Source organism: Talaromyces amestolkiae, assembly GCF_001896365.1.
Source record: "Talaromyces amestolkiae strain CIB chromosome Unknown scaffold1.1, whole genome shotgun sequence".
Taxonomy (NCBI): Eukaryota; Fungi; Ascomycota; class Eurotiomycetes; order Eurotiales; family Trichocomaceae; genus Talaromyces; species Talaromyces amestolkiae.
In genome coordinates this window covers 234,587-262,001 of record NW_024468037.1, presented here as the reverse complement: position 1 = coordinate 262,001, position 27,415 = coordinate 234,587, and the positions used below count along the sequence as shown (strand labels likewise).

The window sequence follows — 27,415 nt, the reverse complement described above, 5'->3', positions numbered from 1 at the left end:
AACATTAACATGATCCGCTCAGAACCGAGCACAGCCATTTGTCATTATACGGCAAGAAGGTAAAGGAGTTGAGAAAAAGCAATTAGTTAAGACTGGATACCACCGGATGCTTAACGCAGCCCTGTTCGATCCAATAAACGTTATTTAAGTAGTTCAAACAGCCCACCCAGCAGTGGATATCGGTATTGAAAGTATAAACTCCGTGGATCCCCGTCAGCTTAACATTTAACATTAAACGGTCTACCTAATCAATCAACGCGTACATAATAGATGTCTATATAAGATACATCTCTGATTCTTCAGCCGTCGGCTTACATGAATCGTCATAATTCTTGATTCGCTTAAGTAAAAACCGGTACTTTCCATCTATTATCTCACCTCATACGGAGTCGACTAGAGATCATTCAGTTGATACCTGCAGACTCTTCAATGTTACTGGTTGACCATCCTCATAAAGGAATCGACTTGTATACAGCGGCCAAAATGGATCGAGGTGGCTTTCCGGGGCACAACTCTCAGTCTTACCAGATGACGAGTATTGCTGCTGCGTCAGCGAGCTTGCCTGCTACTTCGAGATTCACAGCGATCCATGGAACAAGCAGCGCTTTCAGTGCGAATGCCAATCCTAATGAAGACTGGACAAAGATCTCAGATCTCGCAGAAAGACGTCGAATTCAAAATAGAATTGCTCAGCGTAATTATCGTTAGTGTTTGATGCTCCGAGGCCGAGAGCAGTGAGAAACAGTGCTGACAGATCACAGGCAAAAAGTTGAAGCGCCGTCTAGAGGACCTTGAGCGCAGAGCTGGATCTGCCTCTGCATCTCCAGAAACGGATCAAGCAGAGACTGCACAGCAGCCCAAATCTCGAGCCAAGAAATCTCAGTTTCCCAAAGTCAAAACTACTGCAACCCGTAAAAGGAAAAATCCGGCACCAGAATCTGACAACGCGGACTGGAGTCCGTCTGATGGTTCGCTTCCACTTCAACAACATGAAACATACGGCACCGTGCCTGAAGCAGGCAGCATCTATACTGAGCAGCTCCATTCGCGACAAATAGCCGCTTCGCCTCCAACGGACTCATTCTTTTATCAATCATATCCTCCTTATTCAGAAGTTTATGGTCATCATAGCTCTTACCCATCACCACAGCCTCTTCAACACGACGTATTTCAGAACATGCCGCAATCTCAATACGACCAAAGGCCAGGGCAGATAGCCTCTCAGCACCATCTGAATCACTTGAGTCAACCGAAGCAGACAAACACTTTTCCCGATGGCCAAGATCTTGATCCTCTATATCTCAACTACGCTTCAATTGCCGGCCTGGACATCCCAGCGTCCCATCAGCCGCAATATGGCCAGCAGACACAGGTAAATATTCTCTTTCTCCTATATCCCTCTATCTAAAAAGAGGTTGTTTCTATACCAAGAACGAAAAGAAATATTCTAACAGGATCCTTTTAAAAGCTGACGGACACCAACAGACACCGCCACTTACCAATACCTACTCAGACGGATACTCCTCGTCAACCTCCCCAGCCCGGTCACCCGACGAACACTCTCCGTTGACGCCAGAGCATGCAGGATTAACCCCGGAACATATATGTTATATGTGAGTTGAAATCTGGATCAGAGTTAGTACTAGTCAGCATTCAAGGGCGTTGTTATTCGGAGGGTTCGGCATGAACATTGTGTGCTAAACATGTATATATATGCGAGAAGGCTATTTGAACAAGCGATAGAGTATACGTCTCTCTGTGATACGATGATGGAAAGTACATAGACACTTATCTGACAGCGTTCAGGCTACAAGTTTCTTGAGTTTCGCAAACCCTAGCATGACTCAGTTGTGCCTTTAAACAGCGGTAACAATTCCTCACACATAAATAACAGTGTTAAAGAGTCCTATTCTCTTGAAACCTGGCTTAAAACCGTTCCTACGTATCAAATTGATCTATAATGAAATTTAATGTGTTGATTCTGATTATAATAGACGTACATCCCTGTAGGTACGCATCTGTTGTGCTGGAGATATATTAATTGTAGAAGTCAGCTTCGTACACGCGTGAATGATCTGTGCCTCAGGTGTTATCCATTATCAACATTTTACGTGGAAGAAAGAATCAAGTTGATTGAATCATGCAACCTACCAGCATAAGCTGCAAGCCTGCATGTCCTTAAATTGATTGGTGGACTCTCAGCTAATAGCGTGTACCTTGCAGCATGTACGTTAGCCAGGACTTTCCTATATCCCATGGTGTATTAACTACCGTATTCGGTACCTCGGTAGACTAGCTTCAGGAATTAGAGCATGGTTGCTTATTCGCATTAGCAAATTTATATCATTCGTGGACTAGATGTTTCCCGTATTGAATGAGATACGAAGACCCGTGTTCTCGATTAGGCAATCAATCAAGAGAATAATGAGATTGCAATCAAGTTTCAAACGAGGTGCTGTGTAACCAATTTCATGCAGTGATTGGACAGTCTGCTATCAGAATCAACTAAGCCACAAATTAAGAGCTAGTTTGTGCAAGCGACTATCCCCATAAGGAGGACTAGTACTTTGTAGGGCTACTCGGTCAAAATTCAGCTATTGAGTGATTACGTACTTACTCAATTTGATTAGCTGATCATTGACTATATTGTATCCACTATATGTTAGCGCAATATATGTAGTAAGAGGCCAAAGATGTCGATGCACGTGGGAACACAGACCTAATTGTGTGCTACTGGTAGCAATGAATTAACCGGTGTAGACTTCTTAGCATCTCGATTACACAGAGCTAATATAGCGATTACCTTTCACCCCTGTCTTCGCCGTACCTGTTTAGTAACCAGATTGTATACCAAAGGTAAGTGCTCCGATCTATTAGAATCTGGTGTATCAATAAAATAGAATCTGGCCGACCGGCTCTTAGGGCAGACCTATTGAACTTCAAATCTGGTGACTGAACTATCCAATGACAGCGAGCTCAGCCTATACTTACACAAAGTGGAATAATACTCAAGATTGACAGGAAGCTTCATTTCATTCCTTCCTTGTTCCGTCTTCTATTAGCACTAAATTCTCTGTCTACTAGTACTTACTACTGGAGTTTGACATAATCCGACAAGCAATCCCTTCATCTCCAAGTCATTTCCCTCACTGTATCCGCACAATTCTATTTTCCAGCTAAAGGAGGGCGGATGTAAAGATTCGTTGTGACACCAACACAAAGTGTATACGAAGTCAAAGTGCGTGGTGCGTGGACTTGAGCCATATGTACGGCATGTAAATAGACTTTGAAAGATGCATGGTTTGAAGACCCACTTATGCACCTTATCTAGTCTAGGCCTAAAGAGTGGGGAAGCGCAACGGCTATCTCCCCGTCCCGCTTTTCCTCAATGAGTTCAAACCTCCCAGGGGTTTGAGTAGATTGTCAAGTGTACCGACTAAAGCCCGATGAAACGCGACAGTATCGAATCCGTGTCTTTTCAGGTACCGGTAGTTAGAAACTAGTTCAATGTCTTTACTTTGCGTCTGTCGAAAATATCGCTTCCGCTGATTGCTGCACGGCTTCCGTAGATGGAGAATCGACTTTTGTCTGGAATTCTACTAATAATCTTCTGAATAAAAGAGTATTGCATTCTATATTATAGCACTGATATAATAAGCATAATAGCTTCATGAAATTCCTAAATTTGATACATCCATTGGACTTCGTCTCTGTGATAACCCATTGGCAGCATAGCTCTCTTTTCATCGATGGAATCCGTCCGGAAGCTTTGAAGAAGTGTTTCAAGGTTGCGAACCTCCAATTTTTCGACTTCTTCACAGTCCCCGTACTTATTTCGATCTCCTGATTCGACGGAGGGAAGCTGGTTTAAATCCGCGGCGTTACGGCGTTACGGCCTTCCTCCGATGGTCCGTATCCATAGAAGTCCGTGGAGATAAAATTATCAACTACACTGTGAGAAACGGCGACGATCTCGCACGTGGGACAGAACTTTGAAATGAGGCGTACTGTACGGCATACGTACTCAATAATCATTCTTCCCGTTTCGAGTAAACTACACCGACATGTCCAATGATATCTATTCTTTTGTTTTCTCGTCTCTCCACTGTCTCCAGTCTCTAAACGTATGTATATTGATGTACTTGGGTTTAGATTGTGATGGCGAGGATCTAGCCAATGAACATTGACAGATTGAGGCTACTGCCTCGTTGGGAGAAAAGTACGTTAGTATTGAACAACGGCATGACTTGTGGGGCTTTACGACTTCAATCCACTTCTCAGTGGTTGGTGGGATATCTAATGTTGAAACTACGTGTTTGTTTAGCATAGTCGTCTCTGTAGCACGGGAGAATCCATTATCTAGTAAGCATGTCTTTTCTTTGATCATGATGTCCTAGTAGTCCATCGAGGCTAGCATGTGGACTTATTTTCTCCCAGGTGTTTGACTGGTTCGTATGATTTATCCAGTATTTTATGGATAGAGACATAGATTTCCCTGGAAATTAGCTCACACTGCCTGTATGGCAGACACTGGAATGTATGATACTCGGATGAATTTTTCGATGCTAATGACTTGCGTCGATATACACATCACTATCTTTCATTGCTATGTTCATAATCTTTAAGCCCTCCATTCCCTGAGACCATCGTAAAGCCATTCATAGAACACCGAGCTCCTCCTTCAAGACAGACACACACACTCCATCTTATTAACAATGCCGTGCGCTACAGGAAAAGAGATAAAAAGAGAAGAAATTTAGGACAGAGAGAAACCCATGCTATGATGAATTTGATATCATGCAAGAGTATGCAGAGAGAACGAAGAGAGAGAGAGTAAAAAGATGGAGAGACATAAAAAAACATGATTCGACCCCACAAAAGCTACATAAAGGTAAAAGTGACATCCATATATAACGCCAGATATTTAGCCACCATCTCCATTCTTAGATTTCAGTGTTGCTGGGAGGCACATGTCTGCGCTTCCTCATGGGTGCTTTCCTTCTCATCCCAATTGCAGTTTGTTGAGATGCAGCAGCTGTCGTCGATCCCATTTCAGCGTCGCCCTCTTCATATCCCCCCTCATCGTCAATTCCGTGCGTAGCTTGATATATTGCTGATTCGTCTAATTCGTTGATATCTCTAGGCTTCATGCGTAGCCACTGCATTCGCGGGCCAGACTTGGCGCGTTCTGATACTCGGAATCCATAAATACGAGGCTCATAAATCCTGCCGAATCCTACGCCCGGGGCAAAATTGGACGACAGTATGCCATTGATCTGAGCGGGTTGATTGGCAAGTGGTTGTTGGTCTGCATTTGACGGCGTGGTCAGCGCAACTGATGTGTTTAAAGAAGACGAGCGCGATTGGTTTGAAGTATTACCGGCGGCTAGCGAAGCGGGTGACAGAATGCTCTCTGCACGGCCTCCAACGTCTAGCTCTGGGAATGTCATGAAGAATAAGCACCCGAAAGTCGTTCCGAAGAAAGCTCCATCTACTGATTGAAATCGACTGTTTGGTGGTGTGTAGATATCGTAACAGCTAGGACAAAACAGTTTGACAGTCTCCTGACCAGGGGTATCGGTACGGCCGACGGGGAGAACCTTGCATCCATAACAGTTGACGCGTGGGCAGACTCCAAAATGATGAACTTCATATTTCTCAAGCATTTGTTGAATTCCAGGCCGTGACGTGATGTATCGTTGATGAATTAGTCCGTACAATAGCTCCGCTGAGCTCTCTATCATACTGAGATCACTAGCCACCCGCATATGTCTTCGATCGCCCGCTCGACGGTAGCCCAGAGTTTTCTCATCGCCTAGTAATTCATCGTCATCGTCCTCTTCCTCCTCTTCCTCCTCCTCATCCTCATCATCCTCGGGTTCAACATCAAGAATCATCTCCAACGCTTCTTTGTACATAGGTACCTGAGATTGCAGGCCCGTTAGGTTGAAGTCATCCTCGATAAAGTCCTCCGACACCTCTGCGAAGTACTCATGGCCCATGAGCGAGCAAAATGAGGAGATCCATGACTCCGGCGCTCCATCGGAAGACGACATGTTGAAAGAACCAGAATCGGACGAGAAGGTGGACGTGGATACCGAGCTCAAGTCCAGCCTTTCAAGGCCTTCGGCCAGTGTTGGGGCTGTTTCTCCAGACACGTTGTCGAGGGTTGGGTCGAGCTAAAGGGAGGAAGCCGATTTAACTTATTGCTTCTGAGGAATCAGTAACACAAGATGGCGTGTGTAATTGTATCGCTGCGAAGGTCTTGCAATGTATATTTCTCGAATCGAAGTTCAAGGACTTGAAAGATTGACTCCAAAAGTGGTAATCGACAAGAACATGCGTCGTTTACGTTCGATGGTTGTTGTGGTAATGTCGGGATGGAACAAGCGCGCCGATACTATTTAGCGAGCAGTACCGCGTGGTCCATCTAGACGAACGGGAGAAGTATTAGAAACGATAGTACGAAAAGAAAAAAGAGAGCGAGTGCTCGCGCTTATCGAGCTTTCGAGGAGCCGCACGAAATTGGGATGGCGGGGTAAGACAAAACAAGAGGGTTTCGTGTCGTTCGATGAATCTCACGAGTAAAGGTCAAGGCTGCGAAGGGAGACACACAAAAAGTAACTCAGTAGATGTTCATTCGTATACCGTCATAGCGATACATTCGGCGAGTAAGTGGTTGACAGTGTGACCGCGCCAGACGCAGAACACCGTGTGTGGTTGGGAGAGTTGCCAGTTGCCGCAGATGCCATATTATCACGTGATATATCCGCAATCCAGGCGTTCTCGCTAAGACGATGCGATAAGATCACGACAACGCTGATAAGAGCTTTTTATATGCTTTTATCGATAACTATTTTCAGCCCTAGTTGCTCTACTCTGTACAATATAGAAATGCAAGCTCAAGCATTGTTCACACCTGCTAGAGAATATTTACCAGACTTGGAGCCAGACTCGGAGAAAGAACCATTGATGCCAGACTCATGAGCTCAGCCTCCTGCCAGTAGCCTGTTCTAGTAGATGTTTTAAGACATAAAAAAAATTATATTTTTCACGAGAAGGTTGAATAGCCACGGATAATACGGAGAAGATGCCAGCTGCTCTTTCGCCTTTAGACTAAAGATTAACATGCCAACCCATTCGCGATATCGAATCGGTTATTTCCTAGACGGCCAGAATCCTCTACAAAACTCTGCGAAACGGACGTCGAATACACTGCAAGTAAACCACTTCTGAAGATCCACGATTCCATCATTTTGGGAAGCATGAATTGTTAGCTGGGGGAAATCTTGTGCACGTACAAGACTATCAGAAGCTCATGTGCCCTGAGTGCTTGAGTCCTGAAGAGAGCCGCATACGCATTTTGTATTCGAGAATAGTCTTCGTCTCTGGCCTCGAGAATGGAGCATAGTTGGCCTGGTCTAGTTGGGGACTGTCGAATAGGATCCTTCTGGAGGGTCTCGAATTGTGCCTTGGGGTTTTTGTCGTATATATCTTTGACTCTGAGTGGGTTGATTAAAGATAGTTCGTTCGGCCCTACTCGTACCGCTTCGCCTTAGATCTTGTCGAAACTCTAAGCGGGTGAGAGCACAAAAATGAGGGCCATTGTAGTGAGACAAGGGATGAAAATGAAGTATTTTGATAGCGAACAGAAATCCTGCCGGAGACCAATGTCAACGAAATGTATTAGAGGCTATCACATCCACTTCGTATTATGAGGCCGCTGATAATCGAAGACGAAATCATTTTGATAGGGTGTCGGAAATATGTCAGATTCGATGAGTCTTCTTTGACAGTAATAAGAGCAGGGATTAGAACAAAGACTATCTGAGAGCTTTGTGAAATGACTGAACTTATGTAGCACAGAGATTTGAACCAAACAGGAACCGGTTGAATTCAATGGATCAAATCGAGATTCGCACGTGACCTTCGCTAGCCCTAGCTCTGGTTCTAGACTCAAGTACAAGTATGCAACTACAGATTTGATAGCTTATATGTTTTACAATTCTTTCGCTGAAATTAAAATATCTATTCTTCCAATTTTTCCCAAATTCTTTACTGGTGGCGCTGTTGACAGGCACGGTCTGAGTCTGTGCTAATTTCCTTTCCAGATCAACTAGTTAAAAGAGGATGGTGATAGGACATGGATTGATCTGTGGGTTCACCCATAATGAAAAGACTACAAATTTGTAAGCACGATCGCTCAACACAGAGCCTGACGAATGAATATTCGACAGAGTCGGTGGGGAAAAAAAAAGAAAAAGAAAAAACGGGCGGCAAGTGTTTTGAAGGAAGAGGTTGAAAGTGGTAACCAGAAGGGGTCTACTTCAGACTTATTGCAGCAATCTATGAATTTGGGATAAGTCTCTTCTCTTTGCTATAATCAGATAGGATCTGCTGCAGCTATTTGTGCAACATGTTTCTTTGTCTCACAGTGTATCAGCCTATACCAGCGGTTACCTCGGATGTCTAAGGTTGTATAAAAACCATCTCGACATCTGGGTGCGCAGCCCCTGAAAATTATCAATGAAGCATAAAGATAAAGACTGGACTGATTGAAATCAAATCATCCTATGAGGTATTGGGCAAATATGCCGGTTATTAAATTCCTATTAATGGCTCGAACGCGAGTTGAAAGATCTCATGACAACCTTGGAATAGCAGTGCACTTGCATATTTATTATGGCAAGTGTTCCATTAGCTGGCTTTGACGGAAAAAAAAAAACATCCATGAGTCTCAGCAGGCTGCTTGCTACCTATGGAGCCACTATCTTCTTTCTCTTACTGGCCGGGATGTTGACGACTCTTATCCATGAGTTGAAAAGGGAAATATGGTCTTGACAATTACTTGGCCGTTGGAGACAAGTAAGGAAATGACTGTATCATTATCACATACAGATGTCTCTACATGTTGTTACTTCATATCATACAATAATCATCGAGTTTTTATATGAGACCACTCAATATGCGCGAAAACTCGGCATCGCTGCTCAGAACCCCGGCCAAGCCTTCACCAGAATTCTGCAAATCACCATCATTCGAAATGAATCCGGTGAGATTATCAGCTCCAAAGGAATTCGTTGCCCCGACAGCTTCGAAAAGATTGGTCAGTTCATGACTGATTTGTAGGCCGTTCATGGGGCTGTTCCCTAGTTCAGATATTGTCCCCATTGTCGGCCCATATACCGACATGTTTTCCATGGGATGTCCGGCTAAACCTGCCATGGCAACGGCTGCGTTCGAATGGGGATCACGAGCATCTGTTCCGTTGTTGCGACCAAATACACCCAGTTTCTCGGCAATCTTGCGCAGTCCTTTAATCGAATTCCATAGTCTCATGGAGATGTAGGAATGTGCGCTGAAGCCGTTGATAAGATCCAGCGCTAGATAGAATTCGTCGCGCACTTCGCGGCTGAATTCACCAGGAGCATGGCAGACTGCGAGAAATAGAACAGCAAGCGCAGCGACCAAGAACCAATTGAAAGTTATTTGTTGTGTCCTGTAGATGTCAGACGTCTGATTGAGTCTAGCTAGAATTCGGATAGTGTCTCTAGCAATACCAACGACCGTGCGAGCATGTCCTTGGTTCTCGACAATACTTGATGCTGAATGCAGAACTGGTCTATAGATCAGGATCCGTAGATGATTCATTCGAAGGTATAATAGCACCCGCAGTCGCTGTAGTCCTCGATTGCCAGAGTTGTCGTTGCCAGGCGATTCCACCGAAAGCTTCATACTTTCCGGTATATTCTTGTACCACTGGCAAACTTGATAATCGAGGAAGCCAATTTCTTCTCTGTTAACGTCGGTAGAACCTTCGAACCCCACGCCAGAGTACCATATCTTCGAACTGAGCCGATCATATGCAACCATGCTCTTCGAGTACGGCCGCGAATCATCCTGTTAACTGTGAGTAAGCAAATATGAACAGTAAGCTATATCAACGAAAGATCTTACAGGCTCTGGAAGGCTGGGATCAATGTCACTATCCGGAATTGCGAAGGGCAAGCCCGTGCCAAAGCTGAATCTTCGGTCAAGGTTATAGATTGCCCAGAACAGTCGAACGACCTCCGTCCAGTCGCTTTCAGTTGGAAATGCTTTGATTACTGCATCCCATCGATGCAATCCAAGCTCAAGGCATGCCCGAGCGTTCATGCCCGTAATACGATAACACATCAATTCGTTGTCTGTGTGGAAGTAATACATTGCCTTTAAAACCGTATATTAGCGCAAAAAAATCAAGTCAAAGGAAGAATGACACACCATAATTGAAAACAGCTGAATCGTTTTGATATTTGCGGGTTCTAGTATCTTTGTATAAAACACCTGCTTCACAGTGTCAAAAAGCTGTCTTGCTAGCGTACTTTGACCACCACCCTCAAGGACCAGTGTTGTGGCAAGAATCATTTTCAAATTAAGAGAATCGTCGTCTTGTAAGCCATCCAACCCTGGTAATTGAGTTTGCGTCAAGCCGGTTCTTGTCGCTGCTTCTAGAAAATTGTAGAGAAGATTTGTTTGTGAAATGACCTTTTCAATGTTGAAGAAAGGGTACATCAAGCCGATTTCTTCTTCATACACTCTACACAAGCGTACTGCCTCTTCTCGAGTGATGGCCCATATCGGGTCTTTGGTAGGATGCATGGCTGCCAGGCGGGTCAAAGCTGTTGGCAGTGATGATTCCTCGGCGACAGCAGCGAGGTCATCATGGATTGAATTCTCGGTAGAGGTCAAACCCATGTCACGGAGACTCACTCGAGCTACACCAAAATTGAAAGCCGAACTAGTCGGACCATGGAATCGAGGATGTCTGGTTTGTGGTGGACTGGCTGGKGAAGGCTGCTCTTGGGAGGTTGAGATAGGCCCAGTACGAGAGGGGTCGGTAGAATATTGATCAAAGGGTACCGAGTCAAGTGATGTTTTGAAAGTGGATAGTTCATTCAGACTGGTGAATAGAGTATTGACCTGGGTTTGGAGAGCGTCAATTTGGTCTTTCATTACCCGAAATTCCCTTAACTAAAGTTAGCAAATTCCGGATGACTATGCATTAAATGCCGGGAAACTAACTCGGAGTCTTTGAAATTCCCATTGCAGCAGTTGGGTGCATATAGACCTTGGTAGTGGGTTAGCTCGTGTATATCAGCTGGAGGTCCGCACTAACATTCAAGATTGAGGTGCCCGCATCGTTGACAAGGCACCTGTCCATTGCACTTGATCTTTCGCCTCTTGCATTCATTGCTGTAGTCGAGATTGTTAGACAACTACACTATGGGTAAATTAGGGTTTAGGGCATCAATGACACCTGTATATCATACCAGGCAATCGAAATATACCGATTCCGCTTTGCGCGCGTCTGCGTTCCGCTGTCTGGGCCCGACTTTCTTTTGGCGTCCCCATTCGAGGACACACCCGAGGCTTGCGGAGTGTTTCCGTGCGGGTTAGGCGACTCTGAATTCATTTTCTTATGCCGTTTCTGCTTGGAACAGAGACCGAGGATGGGTTGTACAGCGCAGTTGAGAGTGCGGAACAGTCAGTTTACTAAGAAGGCGGGATTCCGGTGCGGGGACGGAAAATCTCCACTCCCGAGTCTGTGCCTTCCCCAGTTACTCCAGCTACGATTCAGCTCTAAAGTTCTACACAGTCTTTCAATCCATCTTCACAAAGCCTACATTATCTAATCATTGATAATTAACAGCAGCTAACTGTCTACTAACTGCACTATCATTGGAGGCTAAGCCGCTATGCTTTGCAATAGAGCACCTGCAGAAACCAATACCTTCGAAACTGCTTGAGCGATATTCAATCGGATCGTTTGCTCCCACGACGAATTCCTTCTTCCCCAGAGATAGAGTGCTACCGTCAGAGCGAGAGCCATCCGGCGATTCCAGGTTCTCTTGTTATGCTGTTTCAGACCTTCGGCAGTCATCTTAGATTGCCAGTGTTTCCAGACCGGAAACATGCATCGCAACCCATAGTCGATTTGTGAGAATCTGCGGACTTTAATTAAGAAACTAATTCTTTGGCTCAATGAGTTCAATACTTACGGATATGCGGTCGAGTTCCAACCCTTATCGTTTGTGTACCAACTTGTACAGCTGCCGTTATTGAAAGGCGTCTGCTTCAATCCATCCTGGACCTTTTTCGTCCATTCACGTTCAGCATTCTCCTTGATTTCCCAAGTGCTTACGGTGCCTTTGAGAATCGGCTTTATCAGTTTCAGAGTATAGGTGATGGCGTTTTCGCTCGCCAGAATGACGCTGGTGTGGCCGGTAACGGTATTAGGTCCAAAGATCATGAAGAAATTAGGAAACTTGTCCATCGCGACTCCAAGATAGGCTTGAGGTCCGCCTCTCTCCTCCCAAATCTCATGGATACTTCGACCGTCTTTGCCGATGACCAGAAGAGGTTGCAGATATTCGTTGGTTCGATATCCATTCGCCAGGACTATAATATCTGCTGGAAGCTCTACCTCATCGTTCTCGGCAACGGTTTTAGCCGCACGAGGATAAGTCGGCGCGCCAAGTGTGACACTGCGAGCGTTGACGCTCTTCAGTTCGCGGGAGGTCAGATTCACCTTTGGACGGTGCAAGCTTCTCAACCACGCGCCGCCAATGATTCGTCTCTTGCAACCCAGATCATAATCTGGATTCAGTAGATCATGATACTTGGCTGGAGCGGTCCTTTCCATGAAACGACGATACCTTTCTTGCTCGAGTGGTCTGTGCTTCTCAGTGTAGGATGTATTCGAGAACATCAGGAAAAACTCATGCTCAACCAGAAAGAAGACCAATGTTCTGTACACTCGCTGGAAACCAGGAATATACTGGAAGTACCACGACAATTGCTGTAATTGCTCGTCTTTCAGCTGGCCACTATCATCGTCAGGTCTGACCCATGGCGCTGTTCTTAGCAGCTGTGTGACCGATTTGATGTTGTATTTAGTCGACGATATGCTCGAGACAACTTGAGCAGCACTGGCGCCGGCGCCAAGGACAACCACATCTTTCCCATTTACATCGAGATCCTCGTTCCATCTCGCTGTATGGGTGAGTTCGCCTTCGAAGGTGTCAAAACCTGGGATGTCTTTCGGTATCACCTGCGGCTCTACTAGTCCACCTACAGCACTGATGGCAATCTTTGCCCGTATTTTCTCAGTGGCTAAATAGACACTTTTCGGTCCCTCGGCGGCGATTCTATCTCGTCGTTCGGCCTCTGACCAATCCCCTGCCCCAGGCACAAGATGAATTACGGTTAGTTCCCACTCTTCTTCGTCAGTCAACCACTTCAGTTCTGCCACCTCTGTGTGAAATTGTAGTTTGTCCACGATTTCGTACTTGTTACAGACGTCGGCCAGATACTCTGCAATCTCTTTTCCTGAGGGAAAGGTTGAAGTCCATTTGGGGTTCTGTGCAAAGGAGAAGGAATATAAAACTGCCGGACTGAGGAAACGTCAACAATGTTTGTCTATTGCATTACGTGTTCCATTTGCAGAGGGGCATACATATCGCAGGCAACGCCGGGGTATCTATTACTCCACCAAGTACCTCCAATACCCGATCTTCTCTCGAATATGCGAAACTGGTCGAAGTTCAGCTGTTGCTTAAGCTGACAACCCATGGCAATCCCAGATTCGCCGGCGCCAATGATAGCGACGGGATAGTAAGTATATCCATGTTTGTCGTATGTACTATAAGTGCGTATGGAGGCCATGTCTTCTATCTGCGATCAGTATGGTGAGAAACCGTACACAGTGGCAGACTCGACTGGGGTGAAGATAGAGTCTGTTGCTAGGTGTATTTAGATATGGAGTACTCAAGATCCATGGTGTACCAGGTAGGTGACCCCGCACCCTGTTCACAAGTCACGATTGGCGCACGATGATCGATCACAGCCGAGGATGCAAGTCGTCTACATGGGCGCTTTCTGTAGGCATGTATAACCGATCCAATCTCGATTGTGGGAAGGTAGCATCGTATTGACCCTGGTCAGGATTCCCTCATGATCTTATTTGGTACATTATAGGGCATTGCATGACATCTTGACCACGTATCTAGAGGACCTTGAACATGAGAACTTTGACAAGGGCTTCCTATCTTTCGCGTGTAAACTTTGTAAAGTTATCATATCTCTACCCTGTTATGTCTCTGTAGGGAGAACACGTTCTTACCTAAGATTCCAAAAGCACCACCAGGTACACGTGAAGCTCGTGCAGTATATCGAAAAGGCCTTAGCTTCCCCGCATTCCAGAAGTCCCGATGCTGAGACTAAATTTGTGAAGAGAAGAAGATCAGGGTCTGGGCTCCATAATTTCCATAATCAGCTTTCTCATTGGGGGATAGTCGCCGCCAGCCATGAATTGGTAGCCGACGCCCGAGTTTATCTTTCTTGCCTCGTTCTACTAATTGTGTATCACGTAGTATGCTTCAATATGATATCCGCCCGATCAATGCGAGTTTTCAGACTGTATGGAAGAAGCATAAACCATATAAATCGCATACAACCAATCAATCACAGCCTACAGCAACAATCCTCCAACCTATCAACAACAACAACAACAACCACCAACTGGATTCCGCCCGACACCCTCCCCAGCGAAAACGACATAGACCATTTCCGACAACAATACTTCGCTGCCGAGAAACCAGTTGTAGTTCGCTCAGCTGAGTCTGCTCGCACTCTACCGGGTTATCAGAAATGGTTCGTGCAGCATGAAACAGGCGGCAGCAGCGTAGGTCTGAATTATGAATATCTCTCCCAGTTCGGGGATGCGGTTGTTCCGCTGGAAATGACTGCCACCACATCCTCCGGAGAGGGTGGACTAGGAAAGGACGGACAAGTACAATTCAAACGCCTGCACGCGCCATTATCGATGTTCCTAGCCTATACCCAATTCGCTAGTCCGCCCTCTCTTGTTCCGCAGAATCAGAATATAGCGATGACGACGACGACGACAATCTACCTCGCCCAAGCACACATCTCCGACCTTCCACCTACACTCTCATCAGACTTCTCCCCACCACCACGCCTTGTAACAGAAACAGGTAGAAATGACATCTACGCGGCAAATCTGTGGATTGGGTCACCGCCAACGTATACGCCGCTGCACAAGGATCCAAATCCGAATCTTTTCGTGCAGCTCGCGGGTGGTAAGCGTGTGCGAATTTTAAAGCCGGGGGATGGGATGCGCGTTTTTACGGCTGTTAGGAACCATATTGCCAATAGCAATGGTGGCAATGATGGAGGTGGAGCAGCTATTAGAGGAGAGGAGATGATGATGGGATCGGAAAGGAAGGTGCTGAAGGATGTGATCTGGGGTGATCATCACTCAGATCCTGCAGTGGACAGCGTGAGTAGAGGGATGGTTGGGTATGATGTTTTGCTGGAAAGAGGAGATGCGTTATTTATTCCCAAGGGGTGGTGGCATAGTCTCAAGGGTGTGGGGGAGGGGATTACTGCTTCGGTATGCTCTTTTTCTCTCTTAGTGGATGATATACTAATGATGGATTGGCAGGTCAATTGGTGGTTTAGATGAGGTTGTCTTGACGATTGTCAACGATTACTTATCATGTATAGTAGACTCTATAGACGTAATGGCATATTCATGTATTATATACAAATATCATAGTCTAATCAACTATGAAAACCTCATTCCCTTGCTCGGATCCCAAGTCCCAGCCGACGCGCCAGCATTACCCTGTCGACCTGGCTGCGTACTCCCAGGAGCAGGTAGCGGGCCTCCGAATCGGATGCCCATGTCCGGCGACCAGATACCACCTGTATTTGTGACCGGTGGTGGCAGGGCTGCATTTGCTCTTGTGGGTTGCGGTGCAGTTAGAGGCTGTGCTGCCGGCGGCTGAGGAGCCGGAGGTTGAGGCTGAATTGGTTGTTGCTGATGAATTGGATGGTGAGAAGATATATTCAATGCCGCCATTGCAGTAGCGTTGGTAATATCACTTTCATCGTCAGTTTTTTAGGCCACTCCAAAGATAGGGTGCGAACATACTTCTCCAGCTGACTAGCCTCCATTCTCCGCTCTTGCACAAACGACTTGCAATCATCTCTAAATCGACCCACGATCTTGGCCAAGTCATTATAAAATTTTCGTCCAACATCAATATTGCCAATGAGCTCCTTGTATTTTGCGTATCCATTCTCGAGCTCTTGTAATGCCTTTTCACGTTCTTTACTTGATGTGTCACCGCGGCGGGCACGGTTGAAATTGTTGTTTGCTTCGCGGACTTGCGTTTCCAGTTGTTCTTGTTCCGTTCGTTCTTGGGCGACCATGTCGATGTCAGAGTCATAGAGGTGGAGATGCTCTTCAAAAAGGTTCTCAAATTGGCTTGCTTCGATAGGTTGCATGGGGAACTCTCGCTCAAGGCGAGCTGTTTCTTTCAGTAGAGCGGAATCTGCAGATACATTAGCTGAAGTTCAACTCCCATCAAGTTAATGACTTACTGATATCATCCGCGCGAGCCTTCTCCTTCAAAACCTGAACTCGACGCTTTCGTCGAGTCTCAAGTCTGCTCACTTCATTCAGACAACTTCTCAATCTACTCGTCTCCCTCTCTAGATCCGGCGTAATTGTAGCTCGACGACTGCTAGGAACATACGACTCCAGATCACGATTTGTACCGGTCAGAATTCGAAGAACCTTCTCAGCATCTCGCAATTTACCCCGAATCAGCTCGTCGGTACTTTGAGCAGAGGAAAAGTAACCATTAATATCCGACGCTGTTTGGTATACTTTTTTCCCGGCAATAACAGAAGACTGTCTGTTCCATCGGTCTGTACCATACTTTGCGCGAGCCCTGTCGTCTTCTTCTTTTTCTGCCGCCAGCAAATCTACGCCTTCGGTGTACAATGCTTTGTCGTTGTTCTTGACTTGAGCTGTGTCTTCAAGAGAGCGATACAAGCGGTTGAGGCCATCTTGTTGACGAAGTTCTTCCGCATGTGATACAAGTGTAGGTGGTAATCCAAGTGGTTTCTCCAACGCCTGTAGAGAGCCTGGTAGATTGAGCGATCGCAACAGACTAAATACGTTAGCATATACTTTGCTTCACATTAGTGGAAACTTACTCTCGCAACTTATCCGTCATTGACTCCAGCTCTCCAATAATCGTCTCATTAACCAACCGATCCCGACGATCAGAATATATACTAGCCGCAATATGCACAGCATACGGTACCAACTTGGCAAGTAACGGCTGCCCAAGCGGGCCATTCTCACCAAGCATAGAGATAGCATCAGTGACCTGCGTGGGCGCCTTCGCAGACACCATAGCCGCACGGTCGATCGGCTTCAATTCCGACTTTGGAGGCACCGGCATCAGATAGATCATATCATTATCCTTTTCAGCTCGCTTGAGATCTTCCGTCACTCGACTTTTCAATCCATTCAAATCACCCAGCACAATCCGATTGATCCATTTGGTCTCCTTGAGCGCTTCATTTACGCATTTCAGACTATCTCTCAAACGCGCAACTTCTTCTCCATATTTCCTCTTGTCCAAGCAATCCAGCGACTGCCGGTATTGCGCTGCAGCCGCGAAATGGTGATGTTTCGCAGACATATGGTGTATCCAATCCGTGCTAATCGCATTCGATTTCACCGCAAAGTCACCCGCATCTGCATAGAAATCAGACACTTTGGCTGCCAGTCGCGCTATAGAGGCATCTTTCAGTCCATCCTTGACAGCCTTTTGCCAGAAACATTCCTGCGCTTGCGCTAGAAGGAGTTCTTCCAGACTTTGTAGTGTCATTTCATCCATATCTTCTGGAGGGGAGGCGCGAAGGTCGGGGATGATGTCTTTTCGGAGGTGAGCGATAACGCCGGCACTTTGCGAGAAGTAGTTGCATGCCTGTTTGAGGCCGTCGGATGTAGTCCTATTTAGCGAGTAGGCGAGTTGAGAAAAGAGCGCGGCAAGATTGAATAGAATGTTTGCGAGTTCGAATCGTAGATTATTTTGCACGACTTCATACAACACGTCAGTATTTCCTTTATCGGCCACGGAGCGACATACTTGGCATCGACGTATTGAACCCAAAAGCTGGATACCACGAAAAATCCACCCCAACCTACACCAACATAAGCCCTAGCCCATCAAGGATACTGTACTAATATACGCACATCAACAGGAAACTTCCCGCCCAACCACTTCAGCTGCGCCGCATAAGTAACTAGTCGACTAACCCCGCTGACATGCGGTTCCTGCACATTCACGGCCTCAGATCTAAGACGATCGAGAATGAGCAGATCATCTGCGAACATGTCCGGTCGTTGATCATATTTGGACGAGATGTATTGCGTAATCGCGTCTGAGAGGGATACGGTGAGGGTGCGCCGAAAGGGCAGTTGGAGAATGTTGCCTCTGGATGAAGAGGGGTTGTAAGTAAGCATAGCAAGAGCGATGGTAATAGGAACGAGGGTTGGATTGGAGTCTTCTAGACTTACGATGCCATCTTATGTACGCTACAAAGAAAGGCTGAAATAACAGGATTAGAAAACAGTTTCGAGTGTGGAAGATAACTGAAATTTTTCAGAGGTGTATATCTCCACTCGTTATTATGGAAGATCAGATTGACCTGGCAACAGAGCAAAAGCGGAATGACGTCGGCTATCGTCCCCCACTAGTATGATTGATTCAATGTTTAGAAGAACTACTACGTACAACAGTAACATGAACTACAAGAAGAACACCTTGGCAATAAATTCGTAGATCATTACTGGGATGACATATTCCAACTTGATGTTTTCCGATCAAGTTCACCCAGCTGTTTCAATCTCGCGCGACTAGCGATCGCGTCGTATGTGAGTAGTAAATGATACAAAAAGTTCATACAATAAACAGTACAGAACCGTTTCGTCTTTTGTATGTATACAAGATCATAATACACATACTGATTTGTGTAATAACTCTTGCAAACAATAACAGATGGAATCGACGTAGCCTGAGCCTTCCACCTCTCCATATATAATATTTCAATAGTTCGATGATTCTATCCATGAGAACCAATCATGTCTCAAGGTTGTTTATTTGGGCCTTGGTATATTCGAAGAGACTGAAAAGAATCATGTTCTGGAAACTGGTTCGCATCAAAGAGACGGACAGACCCTTGTACATGCTAGATCTCGACACGGCCATCGAGGCTTCGCCGATTTCTTTTGTTCTACCCAGTAGAATACTCTGGGCGCGCGTCTTTCGTGTGTCGAGTGAATAAGTCTACTTTCATGTGAGTTATGATGATCCACAATCAACTTTAAATATAGGCACTTACCACGAGCCAAGGTATAGTTCCGCACAGCGCGCCTGCAACCATCGGAGGACCGAACGGAGTTTGCGCTGGTTTGCCCATCTCCTTGGCAATGACTTGCTTAACAGTCTCGTATATTCCAAAGTACAGTCCAGTTCCAATGGTGTCGCGAATGGCATGAAGATGGTACCCGGTGTAAAGGCCGCGGAAACCATGACGGCTGATGATCTTTCTAAAAGCCTGGATGGTGCCCAAGCGCGGTAATGAGCGTACACGAGGATCCCGAACAGCGTCCGGCGAGGCTTGAGATCGGTAAGACATCAGGACCGATGTCTGAACGACATTTTTTGCTAATTCAAAGGGGCCTGGAATCAATCAGTATTTGTCGTCAAATCCATGTTTCAGAACACTTACATGCAAATGGAGATGCAGCGAGACCTGCGCACATCCCAGCCACAGTGAATGTAGTAATTGTCGCCAGACTAGGAATGCTACCTTTTTGATTATAGTATTGCAAAGGCGAAACGCCGGTGACACGCTCGTATTCGTCGGAAATGCGATATTTCACGGTTTGGTAGGTACTGAAGCTGACGACCCGCACAAAGGTAACGCTCATGAGCGGGGGGAGAAAACCTATGCCAGTCAGTAAAATGCCATTGCTTCTCTAATCCATTCGACCTTACCAGCAGTATAACCGCGAAATCCTTCCGTACGCCATATGTATCTCGCACACTCTTTGAGATTGCGAAAATTATGACTGCTTTAATTAGTACATGACATTTTAATGCAGCCCAGAGGTGATGACGTACGTTTGCATCCGAGTCTTGAGGTTTTCTAGAGGGGTCTATTACCAAAGCGTCAGCAAGCATCAAATACACCATTCGATGTACCTACCACAGCCAATGTTGCACAAATCGTCGAGGTAGCAGAGGCCACTTGAGTTCGATATTTTTTCAACATACGATTCCGCTTCTTCGTGTCAAAAGCCCATGGACTCGACGTCGACATTGCGGCGGCAGATGCTGCTCGGGTGGACCCGGTTGAGGAAAGACGAACGTGACCGGTACTGTCGTTCATAGTCATACCTGGCAATTACTCAGGCCATATGCCGTTCAGCTATACAAATCTGAATGGCAGGAAGGCGCAACTAATTATGTTATCGATTGAACTGATTGATTGTATGGTCGTAGGGTGGGCTGGGGAACCCGATGGAACGCAAAGCGGTCTCTCAGGAGTCGAGATGACCGTTCGGCGTCCCACAGTCGTTTCTCGAGAGGGCTGCGAAAACCCACGTCGTCATGGGACTCGTAGAGAGGATTGTTGCCTTCTCAAAAGAAGACGCGGGCTGGAGGGGTTGAAGATATTTGGCGAAATTGTGCTATGAAGGATGAATATGGGTAAACCGATGATCTGCGTTCTTTCTGAAGCCGTCGTCGATATAAGCAACGGCGCCGAAGTGTTGGATTTAGATGAGCTTCTCTGCGAGCCAATATGTTGGTCGAGCTGAACGAGGCAATTGTCAATGCCAATAAAGTCGTGGAGCTTCGGGATCTATACGAGAATTCGTCGGCTATTCCGAACAATCAGTACTTGCAAGCAATCGTGAAAACACACTCGAATTTTAAGTGTAATCGATCAAGTACAACGGTGGTGATAATTATTTGACCACAGTCAATTGCACAATGGTAGGTCGAAAGCAAAATCACGTAGATTGGGGGGGTAGTTAGATGAGCTCGCCGCATGTGGCGGGAGKAGCAGCGGAACGTACCTCGTGTGGGGTGATCGATGAAGTTGTGGCTCGTCCTTGGTTCGTAGCTCTCCGTCCACCCAAAAGCTGGGGTAAAGAGATAGCAGAATGAGAAATTGGGTCGGCCTCGAGTAATCGCAATAGAGAGTGAGAAATAACAACCATGAAAGCGGAAGTTGTTCATGTTGCAGCAGCAGACGAATGGGATCGGAGCTGAGTGCACCGCGATCGACCGCCCGGAGTGGAATAGCGCGCTGAGATAAGCGGATGAGTGCACTAATGACGTCGTCGAGATGATCGGGCAGCTCTCCTTGTCCGATGCTCCTCTGTACGAAGTATCTCTACAAGAGACATTCTTCCCCAGGGGTTCATGCCATGGTTCGTCAGATTATCTTGACGCATCAGGCTAAGTTCACATCTACGGCGTAGCTGGGAGCGCTGTGAATCTGAAGTCGCGTGAGAATAACAGAATCCGAGTTCATTCAATGCTCTCTATGTGAGGAGCATATGCCTCGAGTGCATGCTTACAACGGCCCGACCCAGMAAACCGAGGCGATTTGCGCTATTTCGTACAGTCTTGAACCTTGCATCCTGTTGAATCCGTGGCCATTTCTGCATTTGCTAGCTGACCATGCATCGAGCCATGTCAAATGTGAGATATGTACAAGGGTGAAGTTGATATATTTTGCCCTTGTACACATACATAGGTACCTCCATATCGATTATACATCCCTGTCGCGTGCCCAAGCGCATACAGAACCTGTTTGCTGCCCACCATGCGGTTTCTTGGCTCTGCACCAGTACATTTCTTTTCCAAAAAAATCCTACCGTGTGTCATAATTTTGGTCGCGAAAGAATAATACCAAAGGAAGAAAAGAATCAAAAGAAAAAAGCAACTCCGGCACACACATGTAGGATATATCATTTCGTTTGTAGGCGGTCCAGTGTACTCCGTATCATGATATCGTCCAGAATGGACAAGCTTCCATTCTTCATCGATCCACCAGTTAATCTAGCATGATGGTTACACAAAATCAATAAATCTAATCCAAAGACCGATTGAGCAACCGTCTCGAGAACAAGACAGTAAAGCCGAGAGAAATAAGCACTGTCATCGCTGCTGATTCATTGCACGGGATGCTTGGCTCTGTCAGACAAGCATTTGATATGCATGCACGTATCTGAAGAAAAGCTCCTCGGCATGTCCTGTCTATCACTAGCAGATCATGGCCTTTAATAACGAACATCGGTACGGACGGGATTGATATGTCCATAGCCTTGGAAGCAACAAAGCAGCCGTCCCGTCGGTTAGCCAGGAGAAGGGCGATGGCCTTCTACTATGGTATACCTACATAGTACAGTGGCACGTAGTGTGCGCCGGTGGACCTCGGCCCAAGCCTTCCCCGCAAAACCCAAATAGGCCAACTCCGCCGGACATGTCTCCCTGTGAATAATCAATAATTGACTCTACTTTATGAGGATGATAAATACAGAGTCATCGAACCACCAAACCTGTGCATTGCGAATACTACCCTAATTATTGTACCATTATTCCTCTTTTTTTCAAAAATTTAGTATACAATTGCAACAACATTAAGGTTAAGGTTTGACTATTCGACAATATGGGCAAACAACAACAACCCGCCTACGTCCTCGGCGTGGGCATGACCAAATTCATCAAGCCCAGAGGCAAAGTCGACTATCATGAAATGGGATTCGAAGCCGGTGTCAAGGCCATGCTTGACGCCCACATCACCTACGACGACGTCGACCAGGGTGTAGCCTGCTACGTCTACGGAGACAGCACTTGCGGTCAGCGAGTGTTCTATCAGTTTGGTCTGACCAAGATTCCCATCTATAATGTCAACAATAACTGCGCAACCGGTTCCTCTGGTCTTGCTCTCGGTCGCACTATTGTCTCTCATGGCGCTGCGGATTGTGTTCTTGTCGTGGGTTTTGAAAAGATGAACCCTGGTAGTCTGCAGTCATACTTTAACGACCGAGAAAATCCGACCGGTCTGTTCGGAATGATGATGGCTGAGACTCGTGGTGTGACCAATGCCCCTGGTGCTGCTCAGATGTTTGGTAACGCTGGCCGGGAATATATGGAGAAGTACGTCGCATGCCTTTTTGAGGTTGTTCCAGAATTGACAAATATATAGATACGGAGCTAAGGCAGAAGACTTTGCCGAAATCGCTCGCATTAACCACGAACACTCCAAGCGCAACCCATATTCGCAATTTCAGGACGAATATACCCTTGAACAGGTCTTGAAAGCTCCCATGATCTTCGAGCCACTTACCAAACTTCAATGCTGTCCTACCTCTGACGGTGCCGCGGCCACCGTCATTGTCTCCCAGGCTTTCCTCGATGCTCGCCCCCACTTGAAGTCGCAGGCTATTCTGATCGCTGGTCAGACCATGGCTACCGATGACCTGTCTCTCTACGACCGCAGCTCTATCGACCTGATGGGCTTCCAAATGACCCGCCACGCCGCCCGGACCGCCTTGGCCGAGGCCAAAGTGGACGTCAAGGACGTCAAGGTCTGCGAATTACACGACTGCTTCTCGGCCAACGAGATGATTACTATTGACGCACTTGAGCTCTCCGCACCAGGAAAGGCGCATGAAATGGTGCGCAAGGGCGACATTACCTATGGCGGGCACATGGTCATCAACCCCTCCGGAGGTCTCATTTCCAAGGGCCACCCTCTCGGCGCTACGGGTCTTGCTCAATGCGCCGAGCTTGTATGGCACTTACGTGGCTGGGCCAATAACCGTATGGTCAAGGGTACTTCGGCCGCTCTGCAACACAATCTCGGTCTCGGCGGTGCTGTCGTCGTAACCGTCTACAAGCGCGCCGATGGCAAAGAAGCTACCCCCGTGTCGGATCAAGAAATTGCTAAAGTCACTGGCCTTGGTTACAACCCTGCTGTTTCGGCAAAGGGTTTCACAGCAGCACAGGCCAAGTCGGTATTGAGTAAGAATATCAGCGAGTATGCTCAGGGTGACGTGCAGGAGAAGGTTCTTGCTCGTTTTTAGCTGGTCTGCTAGATGATGAAATGATGTAGATTTGTCTGACTTTTCCGAATACCATAATTTCTTGTTGTACTCAACCCCCATGTAGTTCAATTTGATATTAAAAATAAGAGTGAATTTCCATCAGACATTTAATTTATCTCTGCCTGAGGCTCTTGATTTATAGGGTGCTTATATAATACACGACCCACTTATTAGTTACTAACGCGCCAACAAATTTTCCCTCTTCCTTCCTTTTCTCTTCTTCATCTCATATACATATCAAGGTCTTCATACCCTTGTAGCTGAGTTTTTCAACCGTCTCATCTACAAATTTAGAATGTTTAGACCGAGACCGAAAAAAATGCTTGTTCTAATCCCGACGATTCTTTCGAGAAAGACGCTTATTTTTGCTCTGTGCGGCGGTTGGGTTCGCTTATAGCATACATCATTTTCATATCTTGTTGATTCTTCCTGTTTGATGATGACGGGAAAATTGATCATGCTTGTGCCTGGAGATAGTACCTTTCATTGGCTTGTGTTACTAATCTTGATAGGAAAGAATAAAACTACATTTTTTCTGCGCTCTTTTCCTTACTTCGACATCGACTTCGAAACATTCCATTGCGCGATATACCCTCGCACAAAACAACACTGGCATGATCGTCTCCCACCACCGACGCATCATCCATACCTACCTACGTATGTAGCTTCTAAAGCACGGCATATTCGAAGTCTCGTCTGTCCATCTCACAATGACGGAGGAGGTCAAAATTTTTGCCAATAGAAAGAACGCACTTTTTCTCACAAAGAAGAAAAAGGCGGCTTCACTCGTGTTGCGTTGGTTCTAATATTAAGATGGGGCTTTACGTGTCAATAGAGGGAGATACATATGCCTTATGATACTACCTACCGTAGTAGTGACTTGGAGAATGAAATTGGTTGTGCTTGATGGAATGCAGATTTGATTACTATAGAACATTGTATCTACGAATGTCGATTGACACCTTGGTAAGGTCGGAATGTTTTCATGTAAGGGATGGAGATGGTTGTACCTTCATCCCCGGGCACGAACCCCAGGAATGATATCCCGTCCGTGGGAGAAACAAACATAGGCTTCATGGATAGATATTGAACTTTGATCGTCGTGCCTCGTTTCATCTTATAATGTCTCAACCCTGTCTCATGAGTGGTCTGTTCGCTGTTCTTGTTGACAGTCTCTCTTTTCTCTCGAGAGAAAAGAGAAAAGTGAGTGCTCGAGCACCCATTCCATGTTACAGCTGTATGAACATCTACATTGTACGCGACAATCCTCCATTATCCAATTATGTCCTGCCATCCTCGAGATCATTTGAGGTACGCGTGGTACCGTCCATGTGCTTCCTTGTGCAAATACATAGTACGTTCGTAGGCATGTTGATCAATAACTCCAGGAGGACCCCCTAGCCACTAGATACATAACACACTCCGTTTCACGGTCTTTTGAAGGATGTTGTGGCCGAAGGGGCGTTGCACCTTGTAGCCTTGTACACTTGAATAGTAAATTACCAGGTATGCCCGGTAGGCACGTAGCGAGGTTACATGCAACATATTAAAGGGGACGTGATGCTCACCCAGGCACGAGTCCTGTACAATTCTTCTTTTGTAACTTTCGACCTTTGAGATTTTCGATTACCAGCAACTTTGATCTTCAATTTTGCCATTCACTCTTTCTAAAGACATCAATACATATCAATCTATCATCTTCACCAAACAAAATGGCCCGCTTCAACCTCTTCTATTACCTGTTCGCTGTCTTTGCGGTCCTCGCCCTCGTCGCAAATGCAGCACCAACATCCACCCACCCCAACACCGGCAGCGTGGCCGGTATGCCCGGCATGGCCACTGAATTCGACCACGACAACAACGCCGATGCCGACAGCACACAGCACAAGCAGGTCAGCAGCGACTCCGAGTCGGAGTACATGAACGAGATGGAGAATGCGCTCGAAGCTGCAGCAAAGGTAGCTCCTCCCGTTTCCTTTTCTTCCCTCCAAGAAGAGTTTCTTTTAGTGCACAGTTGACGAGCTGACAGGCTGCTGCAAAGGCCACTCCCACTTCGGCTGGTCCTTCGCGTCCCACCCCCGGTGTACCTACCACCGCTCCTAGCCCGACTGGTGCTAAGGCCCAGGCTAGTCCTTCGGCATCTGCGGCGGCTGCCAAACCAAAGGGTATGCTATCCAGCTTGCCTCTGGTTGGAGGTTTGATGGACGGATTGCCCATCTAAATTGGAGATGAGTATGGAGTTGTGGTGTGGTGAATGTCTGGGAGGATGCTAGACCTTGAGGTCTAGTTGATGGTAGAATTTGTTATGGAGTGATGTTTTGTTCTTGTCTTTCATTACAGGAAAACCCTGAAACTTTTTTAGAATATCACAGTTGGAGTCGTTAGCTTTGGCGGAGGTTCGGATGTCGATTTAGCAGTTATGTCTCGAACAATGAAACATCATGCTAGCTTATAGCTTGGTCTTGCTTCCCCTTGTAAATCTCAATTACTCTGGTTTTTGTCGTCTTCCAGCGAGCGCCTGATGCCAGTAGATTGTTCCACAGGACAGGTTTAGTAGTATCAGCCGTTGGAAGGATATCAACTCCAAACCTATCTAGCATCAGATTGACAAACGCCCACAGACTCTCGCTCTCCCATGCAGCTATTTGAACAGCAAAGTGAATAGTCCGCTTCATGACCAATCTCCTCTCTTCAAGCAAGCTGTCTTGTAGTATATTACTATCGCAATTGAGGAGGTAGAAAAGATACATCCATCCCGAAATATCGCTCGGATTGGACAAACACCATTTCAGCATGGGTTCTACCATACCGATAGCCAGCTCAGTTAGTATGCCTTGACTGCCGCTCTTCGAAGACTGGCAGACTAAAGTATGGAGCTGGCGGATATAGCTGAACGCATAATAGTTTCGTGGATGCAGCTGGCTCGACTTGCAGACCACGTCAAGCTCTTCTAGTATGAGGCTGCGAAGTGAGTTATCTGATTTTCCATAAGTTACAGTATTTTCTTCCCTCAGGGCCAACGACTTGGTCATGATCCATAGCCGATGTTGCCATAGTGTAGGCGATTTTGTATGTCGATGCAATGGCGAGCATTGAAATGAGGTAATCAGAGCTCTTTCTCCTTGCAAAAGGCCTTCTGAGAGCTTATTATCACGATCAAGAACAAATTCCTGTATCAAAGAAGATATATATCGTTTCCTCCAGTTGCAGGCCGTCACATGCTCACAGTCGAAGAGGAGGATGATCTGAGTCGCAATGTCCAGTTCCTTGCTTTCATCTGAGAACGCATTTGTTTCACTTCTCTTCTGGTGAATAAGATATTCAAGGAATTTCTTCCTTGCAATTAGAAAAGCCTCA

The 27,415-nt window shown here is 46.3% G+C and overlaps 8 protein-coding genes across 8 annotated transcripts; 4 read left to right on the top strand and 4 right to left on the bottom strand.

Moving 5' to 3' along the window:
* Positions 1 to 483: 483 nt before the first annotated feature.
* BHQ10_000084 (uncharacterized protein) lies at positions 484 to 1,617 on the top strand (the record flags this gene model as incomplete). Its single annotated transcript, XM_040881200.1, has 3 exons — positions 484 to 703; positions 762 to 1,372; positions 1,486 to 1,617. The coding sequence occupies 3 exons, from the start codon at positions 484 to 486 to the stop codon at positions 1,615 to 1,617; spliced, it is 963 nt and encodes a 320-aa protein (XP_040728589.1).
* A 3,326-nt stretch (positions 1,618 to 4,943) lies between these two features.
* On the bottom strand, positions 4,944 to 6,056 carry BHQ10_000083 (uncharacterized protein; the record flags this gene model as incomplete). Its single annotated transcript, XM_040881089.1, has 1 exon — positions 4,944 to 6,056. The coding sequence occupies one exon, from the start codon at positions 6,054 to 6,056 to the stop codon at positions 4,944 to 4,946; it is 1,113 nt and encodes a 370-aa protein (XP_040728588.1).
* A 2,890-nt stretch (positions 6,057 to 8,946) lies between these two features.
* BHQ10_000082 (uncharacterized protein) lies at positions 8,947 to 13,707 on the bottom strand (the record flags this gene model as incomplete). Its single annotated transcript, XM_040880978.1, has 6 exons — positions 8,947 to 9,900; positions 9,958 to 10,209; positions 10,264 to 10,962; positions 11,774 to 11,987; positions 12,042 to 13,436; positions 13,499 to 13,707. The coding sequence occupies 6 exons, from the start codon at positions 13,705 to 13,707 to the stop codon at positions 8,947 to 8,949; spliced, it is 3,723 nt and encodes a 1,240-aa protein (XP_040728587.1).
* Positions 13,708 to 14,425: 718 nt separating this feature from the next.
* BHQ10_000081 (uncharacterized protein) lies at positions 14,426 to 15,529 on the top strand (the record flags this gene model as incomplete). Its single annotated transcript, XM_040880868.1, has 3 exons — positions 14,426 to 14,460; positions 14,512 to 15,457; positions 15,509 to 15,529. The coding sequence occupies 3 exons, from the start codon at positions 14,426 to 14,428 to the stop codon at positions 15,527 to 15,529; spliced, it is 1,002 nt and encodes a 333-aa protein (XP_040728586.1).
* Positions 15,530 to 15,631: 102 nt separating this feature from the next.
* On the bottom strand, positions 15,632 to 18,394 carry BHQ10_000080 (uncharacterized protein; the record flags this gene model as incomplete). Its single annotated transcript, XM_040880757.1, has 6 exons — positions 15,632 to 15,950; positions 16,001 to 16,403; positions 16,453 to 17,027; positions 17,074 to 17,968; positions 18,018 to 18,072; positions 18,125 to 18,394. 6 exons carry the CDS (start codon positions 18,392 to 18,394, stop codon positions 15,632 to 15,634), a joined length of 2,517 nt encoding a protein of 838 aa, XP_040728585.1.
* Positions 18,395 to 19,010: 616 nt separating this feature from the next.
* BHQ10_000079 (uncharacterized protein) lies at positions 19,011 to 20,256 on the bottom strand (the record flags this gene model as incomplete). The annotated part of the gene is made up of 6 exons (XM_040880645.1): positions 19,011 to 19,217; positions 19,273 to 19,613; positions 19,663 to 19,881; positions 19,932 to 20,005; positions 20,058 to 20,092; positions 20,143 to 20,256. The coding sequence occupies 6 exons, from the start codon at positions 20,254 to 20,256 to the stop codon at positions 19,011 to 19,013; spliced, it is 990 nt and encodes a 329-aa protein (XP_040728584.1).
* Positions 20,257 to 22,617: 2,361 nt separating this feature from the next.
* Positions 22,618 to 24,037, top strand: BHQ10_000078 (uncharacterized protein; the record flags this gene model as incomplete). Its single annotated transcript, XM_040880534.1, has 2 exons — positions 22,618 to 23,108; positions 23,158 to 24,037. The coding sequence occupies 2 exons, from the start codon at positions 22,618 to 22,620 to the stop codon at positions 24,035 to 24,037; spliced, it is 1,371 nt and encodes a 456-aa protein (XP_040728583.1).
* A 1,733-nt stretch (positions 24,038 to 25,770) lies between these two features.
* On the top strand, positions 25,771 to 26,279 carry BHQ10_000077 (uncharacterized protein; the record flags this gene model as incomplete). The annotated part of the gene is made up of 2 exons (XM_040880423.1): positions 25,771 to 26,016; positions 26,088 to 26,279. 2 exons carry the CDS (start codon positions 25,771 to 25,773, stop codon positions 26,277 to 26,279), a joined length of 438 nt encoding a protein of 145 aa, XP_040728582.1.
* Between the last annotated feature and the right edge of the window lie 1,136 nt (positions 26,280 to 27,415).